General features: G+C 41.7%; 1 protein-coding gene across 2 annotated transcripts in view; it reads left to right on the top strand.

Moving 5' to 3' along the window:
• Nucleotides 1-8,270, top strand: part of LOC310771858 (phosphoribosyl pyrophosphate synthase-associated protein 2) — a gene marked incomplete at both ends in the record, with an annotated part of 27,069 nt that extends 18,799 nt beyond the window's left edge. The window contains 2 exons of one of the 2 annotated variants that reach the window (XM_083664365.1): nt 7,375-7,521; nt 8,112-8,270. In XM_083664365.1, the coding sequence (XP_083520491.1) occupies nt 7,375-7,521; nt 8,112-8,270 (306 nt within the window). The remainder of the gene's footprint in view (nt 1-7,374; nt 7,522-8,111) is intronic. The other variant, XM_083664366.1, reaches the window with a different exon arrangement.
• Nucleotides 8,271-9,447: the final 1,177 nt, after the last annotated feature.

Raw genomic sequence — 9,447 nt, 5'->3', positions numbered from 1 at the left:
ATTTAATAATGTATGCAAAGAAATTTATAAAAATCTAATTTATTTAGTTTTTCCACACTTTTTCACATCAAAAGTTAATTTTTCAGGATTTCATTCATAACTGTAATGTACAGTATGGTGACGTAATGCACTATAATTTCTATCCCATTTCGACCAATCATATCATGACATGGCAGCTGTCAATCAACCTTCAATTCGAGGAGAAAATTCTGCAGGCAAGATGGCCGTCTAGTGCCTGTAATCTGGCAGAATTTCTAGCCCATAAACTAACTAATAACTTGGCCAATACGTATGTAACATGAACCCTGTAAGTGTGCTTTACACAGGTGTGTGTTTGACTTTGTTAAAGGTGTAGGAACCCTGTAAGTGTGCTTTACACAGGTGTGTGTTTGACTTTGTTAAAGGTGTAGGAACCCTGTAAGTGTGCTTTACACAGGTGTGTGTTTGACTTTGTTAAAGGTGTAGGAACCCTGTAAGTGTGCTTTACACAGGTGTGTGTTTGACTTTGTTAAAGGTGTAGGAACCCTGTAAGTGTGCTTTACACAGGTGTGTGTTTGACTTTGTTAAAGGTGTAGGAACCCTGTAAGTGTGCTTTACACAGGTGTGTGTTTGACTTTGTTAAAGGTGTAGGAACCCTGTAAGTGTGCTTTACACAGGTGTGTGTTTGACTTTGTTAAAGGTGTAGGAACACTGTAAGTGTGTTTTACACAGGTGTGTGTTTGGCTTTGTTAAAGGTGTAGGAACACTGTAAGTGTGCTTTACACAGGTGTGTGTTTGACTTTGTTAAACGTGTAGGAACCCTGTAAGTGTGCTTTACACAGGTGTGTGTTTGACTTTGTTAAAGGTGTAGGAACCCTGTAAGTGTGCTTTACACAGGTGTGTGTTTGACTTTGTTAAAGGTGTAGGAACACTGTAAGTGTGTTTTACACAGGTGTGTGTTTGGCTTTGTTAAAGGTGTAGGAACCCTGTAAGTGTGCTTTACACAGGTGTGTGTTTGACTTTGTTAAAGGTGTAGGAACCCTGTAAGTGTGCTTTACACAGGTGTGTGTTTGACTTTGTTAAAGGTGTAGTAGGAACCCTGTAAGTGTGCTTTACACAGGTGTGTGTTTGACTTTGTTAAAGGTGTAGGAACCCTGTAAGTGTGCTTTACACAGGTGTGTGTTTGACTTTGTTAAAGGTGTAGGAACACTGTAAGTGTGTTTTACACAGGTGTGTGTTTGGCTTTGTTAAAGGTGTAGGAACACTGTAAGTGTGCTTTACACAGGTGTGTGTTTGACTTTGTTAAAGGTGTAGGAACACTGTAAGTGTGCTTTACACAGGTGTGTGTTTGGCTTTGTTAAAGGTGTAGGAACCCTGTAAGTGTGCTTTACACAGGTGTGTGTTTGACTTTGTTAAAGGTGTAGGAACCCTGTAAGTGTGCTTTACACAGGTGTGTGTTTGACTTTGTTAAAGGTGTAGTAGGAACCCTGTAAGTGTGTTTTACACAGGTGTGTGTTTGACTTTGTTAAAGGTGTAGGAACACTGTAAGTGTGTTTTACACAGGTGTGTGTTTGACTTTGTTAAAGGTGTAGGAACTCTGTAAGTGTGCTTTACACAGGTGTGTGTTTGACTTTGTTAAAGGTGTAGGAACCCTGTAAGTGTGCTTTACACAGGTGTGTGTTTGACTTTGTTAAAGGTGTAGGAACCCTGTAAGTGTGCTTTACACAGGTGTGTGTTTGACTTTGTTAAAGGTGTAGTAGGAACCCTGTAAGTGTGCTTTACACAGGTGTGTGTTTGACTTTGTTAAAGGTGTAGGAACCCTGTAAGTGTGCTTTACACAGGTGTGTGTTTGACTTTGTTAAAGGTGTAGTAGGAACCCTGTAAGTGTGCTTTACACAGGTGTGTGTTTGACTTTGTTAAAGCTGTAGGAAGGAACCCTGTAAGTGTGCTTTACACAGGTGTGTGTTTGACTTTGTTAAAGGTGTAGGAACACTGTAAGTGTGCTTTACACAGGTGTGTGTTTGGCTTTGTTAAAGGTGTAGGAACCCTGTAAGTGTGCTTTACACAGGTGTGTGTTTGACTTTGTTAAAGGTGTAGGAACCCTGTAAGTGTGCTTTACACAGGTGTGTGTTTGACTTTGTTAAAGGTGTAGGAACCCTGTAAGTGTGCTTTACACAGGTGTGTGTTTGACTTTGTTAAATGTGTAGGAACCCTGTAAGTGTGCTTTACACAGGTGTGTGTTTGACTTTGTTAAAGGTGTAGTAGGAACCCTGTAAGTGTGCTTTACACAGGTGTGTGTTTGACTTTGTTAAAGGTGTAGGAACCCTGTAAGTGTGCTTTACACAGGTGTGTGTTTGACTTTGTTAAAGGTGTAGGAACCCTGTAAGTGTGCTTTACACAGGTGTGTGTTTGACTTTGTTAAAGGTGTAGGAACCCTGTAAGTGTGCTTTACACAGGTGTGTGTTTGACTTTGTTAAAGGTGTAGGAACCCTGTAAGTGTGCTTTACACAGGTGTGTGTTTGACTTTGTTAAAGGTGTAGGAACCCTGTAAGTGTGCTTTACACAGGTGTGTGTTTGACTTTGTTAAAGGTGTAGGAACACTGTAAGTGTGCTTTACACAGGTGTGTGTTTGGCTTTGTTAAAGGTGTAGGAACCCTGTAAGTGTGCTTTACACAGGTGTGTGTTTGACTTTGTTAAAGGTGTAGGAACCCTGTAAGTGTGCTTTACACAGGTGTGTGTTTGACTTTGTTAAAGGTGTAGTAGGAACCCTGTAAGTGTGCTTTACACAGGTGTGTGTTTGGCTTTGTTAAAGGTGTAGGAACCCGGTAAGTGTGCTTTACACAGGTGTGTGTTTGACTTTGTTAAAGGTGTAGGAACCCTGTAAGTGTGCTTTACACAGGTGTGTGTTTGACTTTGTTAAAGGTGTAGGAACCCTGTAAGTGTGCTTTACACAGGTGTGTGTTTGACTTTGTTAAAGGTGTAGGAACACTGTAAGTGTGCTTTACACAGGTGTGTGTTTGACTTTGTTAAAGGTGTAGGAACACTGTAAGTGTGCTTTACACAGGTGTGTGTTTGACTTTGTTAAAGGTGTAGGAACCCTGTAAGTGTGCTTTACACAGGTGTGTGTTTGACTTTGTTAAAGGTGTAGGAACACTGTAAGTGTGCTTTACACAGGTGTGTGTTTGACTTTGTTAAAGGTGTAGGAACACTGTAAGTGTGTTTTACACAGGTGTGTGTTTGGCTTTGTTAAAGGTGTAGGAACACTGTAAGTGTGCTTTACACAGGTGTGTGTTTGACTTTGTTAAACGTGTAGGAACCCTGTAAGTGTGCTTTACACAGGTGTGTGTTTGACTTTGTTAAAGGTGTAGGAACCCTGTAAGTGTGCTTTACACAGGTGTGTGTTTGACTTTGTTAAAGGTGTAGGAACACTGTAAGTGTGTTTTACACAGGTGTGTGTTTGGCTTTGTTAAAGGTGTAGGAACCCTGTAAGTGTGCTTTACACAGGTGTGTGTTTGACTTTGTTAAAGGTGTAGGAACCCTGTAAGTGTGCTTTACACAGGTGTGTGTTTGACTTTGTTAAAGGTGTAGTAGGAACCCTGTAAGTGTGCTTTACACAGGTGTGTGTTTGACTTTGTTAAAGGTGTAGGAACCCTGTAAGTGTGCTTTACACAGGTGTGTGTTTGACTTTGTTAAAGGTGTAGGAACACTGTAAGTGTGTTTTACACAGGTGTGTGTTTGGCTTTGTTAAAGGTGTAGGAACACTGTAAGTGTGCTTTACACAGGTGTGTGTTTGACTTTGTTAAAGGTGTAGGAACACTGTAAGTGTGCTTTACACAGGTGTGTGTTTGGCTTTGTTAAAGGTGTAGGAACCCTGTAAGTGTGCTTTACACAGGTGTGTGTTTGACTTTGTTAAAGGTGTAGGAACCCTGTAAGTGTGCTTTACACAGGTGTGTGTTTGACTTTGTTAAAGGTGTAGTAGGAACCCTGTAAGTGTGTTTTACACAGGTGTGTGTTTGACTTTGTTAAAGGTGTAGGAACACTGTAAGTGTGTTTTACACAGGTGTGTGTTTGACTTTGTTAAAGGTGTAGGAACTCTGTAAGTGTGCTTTACACAGGTGTGTGTTTGACTTTGTTAAAGGTGTAGGAACCCTGTAAGTGTGCTTTACACAGGTGTGTGTTTGACTTTGTTAAAGGTGTAGGAACCCTGTAAGTGTGCTTTACACAGGTGTGTGTTTGACTTTGTTAAAGGTGTAGTAGGAACCCTGTAAGTGTGCTTTACACAGGTGTGTGTTTGACTTTGTTAAAGGTGTAGGAACCCTGTAAGTGTGCTTTACACAGGTGTGTGTTTGACTTTGTTAAAGGTGTAGTAGGAACCCTGTAAGTGTGCTTTACACAGGTGTGTGTTTGACTTTGTTAAAGCTGTAGGAAGGAACCCTGTAAGTGTGCTTTACACAGGTGTGTGTTTGACTTTGTTAAAGGTGTAGGAACACTGTAAGTGTGCTTTACACAGGTGTGTGTTTGGCTTTGTTAAAGGTGTAGGAACCCTGTAAGTGTGCTTTACACAGGTGTGTGTTTGACTTTGTTAAAGGTGTAGGAACCCTGTAAGTGTGCTTTACACAGGTGTGTGTTTGACTTTGTTAAAGGTGTAGGAACCCTGTAAGTGTGCTTTACACAGGTGTGTGTTTGACTTTGTTAAATGTGTAGGAACCCTGTAAGTGTGCTTTACACAGGTGTGTGTTTGACTTTGTTAAAGGTGTAGTAGGAACCCTGTAAGTGTGCTTTACACAGGTGTGTGTTTGACTTTGTTAAAGGTGTAGGAACCCTGTAAGTGTGCTTTACACAGGTGTGTGTTTGACTTTGTTAAAGGTGTAGGAACCCTGTAAGTGTGCTTTACACAGGTGTGTGTTTGACTTTGTTAAAGGTGTAGGAACCCTGTAAGTGTGCTTTACACAGGTGTGTGTTTGACTTTGTTAAAGGTGTAGGAACCCTGTAAGTGTGCTTTACACAGGTGTGTGTTTGACTTTGTTAAAGGTGTAGGAACCCTGTAAGTGTGCTTTACACAGGTGTGTGTTTGACTTTGTTAAAGGTGTAGGAACACTGTAAGTGTGCTTTACACAGGTGTGTGTTTGGCTTTGTTAAAGGTGTAGGAACCCTGTAAGTGTGCTTTACACAGGTGTGTGTTTGACTTTGTTAAAGGTGTAGGAACCCTGTAAGTGTGCTTTACACAGGTGTGTGTTTGACTTTGTTAAAGGTGTAGTAGGAACCCTGTAAGTGTGCTTTACACAGGTGTGTGTTTGGCTTTGTTAAAGGTGTAGGAACCCGGTAAGTGTGCTTTACACAGGTGTGTGTTTGACTTTGTTAAAGGTGTAGGAACCCTGTAAGTGTGCTTTACACAGGTGTGTGTTTGACTTTGTTAAAGGTGTAGGAACCCTGTAAGTGTGCTTTACACAGGTGTGTGTTTGACTTTGTTAAAGGTGTAGGAACACTGTAAGTGTGCTTTACACAGGTGTGTGTTTGACTTTGTTAAAGGTGTAGGAACACTGTAAGTGTGCTTTACACAGGTGTGTGTTTGACTTTGTTAAAGGTGTAGGAACCCTGTAAGTGTGCTTTACACAGGTGTGTGTTTGACTTTGTTAAAGGTGTAGGAACCCTGTAAGTGTGCTTTACACAGGTGTGTGTTTGACTTTGTTAAAGGTGTAGGAACCCTGTAAGTGTGCTTTACACAGGTGTGTGTTTGACTTTGTTAAAGGTGTAGGAACCCTGTAAGTGTGCTTTACACAGGTGTGTGTTTGACTTTGTTAAAGGTGTAGGAACACTGTAAGTGTGCTTTACACAGGTGTGTGTTTGACTTTGTTAAAGGTGTAGGAACACTGTAAGTGTGCTTTACACAGGTGTGTGTTTGACTTTGTTAAAGGTGTAGGAACCCTGTAAGTGTGCTTTACACAGGTGTGTGTTTGACTTTGTTAAAGGTATAGGAACCCTGTAAGTGTGCTTTACACAGGTGTGTGTTTGACTTTGTTAAAGGTATAGGAACCCTGTAAGTGTGCTTTACACAGGTGTGGATTTGACTTTGTTAAAGGTATAGGAACCCTGTAAGTGTGCTTTACACAGGTGTGTGTTTGACTTTGTTAAAGGTGTAGGAACCCTGTAAGTGTGCTTTACACAGGTGTGTGTTTGACTTTGTTAAAGGTGTAGGAACCCTGTAAGTGTGCTTTACACAGGTGTGTGTTTGACTTTGTTAAAGGTGTAGGAACCCTGTAAGTGTGCTTTACACAGGTGTGTGTTTGACTTTGTTAAAGGTGTAGGAACCCTGTAAGTGTGCTTTACACAGGTGTGTGTTTGGCTTTGTTAAAGGTGTAGGAACCCTGTAAGTGTGCTTTACACAGGTGTGTGTTTGACTTTGTTAAAGGTGTAGGAACACTGTAAGTGTGCTTTACACAGGTGTGTGTTTGACTTTGTTAAAGGTATAGGAACCCTGTAAGTGTGCTTTACACAGGTGTGTGTTTGACTTTGTTAAAGGTATAGGAACCCTGTAAGTGTGCTTTACACAGGTGTGGATTTGACTTTGTTAAAGGTGTAGGAACCCTGTAAGTGTGCTTTACACAGGTGTGTGTTTGACTTTGTTAAAGGTGTAGGAACCCTGTAAGTGTGCTTTACACAGGTGTGTGTTTGACTTTGTTAAAGGTGTAGGAACCCTGTAAGTGTGCTTTACACAGGTGTGTGTTTGACTTTGTTAAAGGTGTAGGAACACTGTAAGTGTGCTTTACACAGGTGTGTGTTTGACTTTGTTAAAGGTGTAGGAACCCTGTAAGTGTGCTTTACACAGGTGTGTGTTTGACTTTGTTAAAGGTGTAGGAACCCTGTAAGTGTGCTTTACACAGGTGTGTGTTTGACTTTGTTAAAGGTGTAGGAACCCTGTAAGTGTGCTTTACACAGGTGTGTGTTTGACTTTGTTAAAGGTGTAGGAACCCTGTAAGTGTGCTTTACACAGGTGTGTGTTTGACTTTGTTAAAGGTGTAGGAACCCTGTAAGTGTGCTTTACACAGGTGTGTGTTTGACTTTGTTAAAGGTGTAGGAACCCTGTAAGTGTGCTTTACACAGGTGTGTGTTTGACTTTGTTAAAGGTGTAGGAACCCTGTAAGTGTGCTTTACACAGGTGTGTGTTTGACTTTGTTAAAGGTGTAGGAACCCTGTAAGTGTGCTTTACACAGGTGTGTGTTTGACTTTGTTAAAGGTGTAGGAACACTGTAAGTGTGTTTTACACAGGTGTGTGTTTGACTTTGTTAAAGGTGTAGGAACCCTGTAAGTGTGCTTTACACAGGTGTGTGTTTGACTTTGTTAAAGGTGTAAGAACCCTGTAAGTGTGCTTTACACAGGTGTGTGTTTGTCCTGCAGGATGACATCATCGATGTTGTCGACAGCTTCGTGGCAGCAGCAGAGACGCTGAAGGAACGGGGAGCGTACAAGATCTACGTCATGGCCACGCACGGCATCCTCTCCTCCGATGCCCCCAGCTTCATAGAGGACTCCGCTATTGACGAGGTAGGTGTGTGTGTGTGTGTGTTGTGTGTGTGTATGCGTGTGTGTGTGTATGTGTAGGGTAGGGCTGTCCCAAACAATTATTTTCTTCTTGATTAATGTAACTATTTTTTCAATTAGCCGATTAATCTAACGATTTTTAAAAATATGCTGAACCTCAAATTCACGACAATTCCAATCGTTTTTATTCATAAATAATAATATAGTAATAATAATAATATAAATAGGTCCTCCTGGCTGCCTGCACAGAGTGAGGCAGGTGACATACAGCAGGTAGCAAGACAGGCTATCTCCGGTTTACCTAGTAAATTTGGTAGTTGTAAAACGCTCCGTTATCTCAACAACCGAACCACGGATTTCAAAACAAATTTTACCATTGAAAAAGCAACAACATGTGACTTGTGCATGTTAACAAGTTAGTGTTTCAGTCATTCAATGGCGTTTTGAGAGTAGTTGCTAACTACTACCAGAGCCATAGAAACCCAACCCAATCAGAGGCAGAGTAGTGCGGGACATGCCTTTGCCATCCTGGGGGGGAGGAATTATAAGGGTACGGAACATCTCTAATCTCTCCCACGCCCTCCGTCTCCTAGGTGGTGGTGACCAACACCATTCCCCACGAGCTGCAGAAGCTGCAGTGTCCAAAGATCAAGACGGTCGACATCAGCATGATCCTGTCGGAGGCCATACGCCGCATCCACAACGGAGAGTCTATGTCCTACCTGTTCCGCAACATAGGAGTGGATGACTGAACAAGTCCTCACTCACACACATACATACAAACACACACACACACACACACACACACACACACACACACACACACACACACACACACACACACACCAACTGCCTTGTCATAACTCTTCTGCAGCATAGTGGTGGATGACGGAACCAACCACAGATTGTATAAAATATGGACGTCATGACCGCTCCAAAAAAGTTAAGCCAAAACATCTCAATCGCCCCCTTGTGGCTGGCTACAGAAGTCCTGCCCCCTCCATCTTAGCGGGTGGGACATGAGCCAAACTAAAAAGTCAAAGTACACTCCAAATAAATTTTATCCCAAAGATGGTTTCTGTCATTTTAGCTAGTTCTTATCACACTGATGTACGTTCAAGTGCTATTTGACCATATAAAAAGGGGTGATTGACAGCTGTGAGAGCCACTCTCAAACCTCTGTCAGACGGCGGCACGGCTCTACTGCACAGACTCCGCCTCCAAAAGACATCACACAAGCAAGATGGCAGCTTGCAGATATTTTGGCTTCACGTTTACATAGCGGTAGGAAGTGGAGATGTGTCGTCCATCTTTCATAGACAGTTTTCAAAGAATTGGGTTGCTAGGCAACAGTTTGGAATCTAGCTTATGTCCTGTCAGTTAGTGTACTAGCAAACACTGCAACAGGAAGCTGAGGGGAATTTAGAATGTTTATGTTGTCGAGTTGAAAGTGTATCTATAGAAATTGAGATACTCACCCTTTCCTTTTGTAGCTTAACATAGAAGATGAGTGGAAAAACTTGGGATGCACGATATTGGATTTTTTTGCGTGTGGCCGATACCCGATATGCAGGTATTTTCCAACTCTTTTGGCCGAGGCCAATACCGATATATGTGTGCAATCTTCCCCCACTTAATGTCAGAGAACATCAAGTCTCTCCTGTAGTGGAATTAACACATAATTATGCCTGCTCTTATCGTGATGGCCCACTGGCAGATGCAGACATACAGTAAATACAATGCTTTTCAACATGTACAACATAAGAAAACAACTTCAATTTAGATTATGTAAAACATGCCCCATTCTTATTCATGTACCATTTTCTTTCTCGTGCATGTAGTCAAGGGTCAAGCATTTAGGCATAAAGTTAAAGCGTAATTTTATCGGCCTGTCGTATCTGCAGAAATGTTCACTTCGGGCCGATCCCG

Source organism: Poromitra crassiceps (assembly GCF_964638095.1).
Source record: "Poromitra crassiceps genome assembly, contig: HAP1_SCAFFOLD_1389, whole genome shotgun sequence".
Taxonomy (NCBI): domain Eukaryota; kingdom Metazoa; phylum Chordata; class Actinopteri; order Beryciformes; family Melamphaidae; genus Poromitra; species Poromitra crassiceps.
This window is presented reverse-complemented; position numbering and strand designations above follow the sequence as displayed.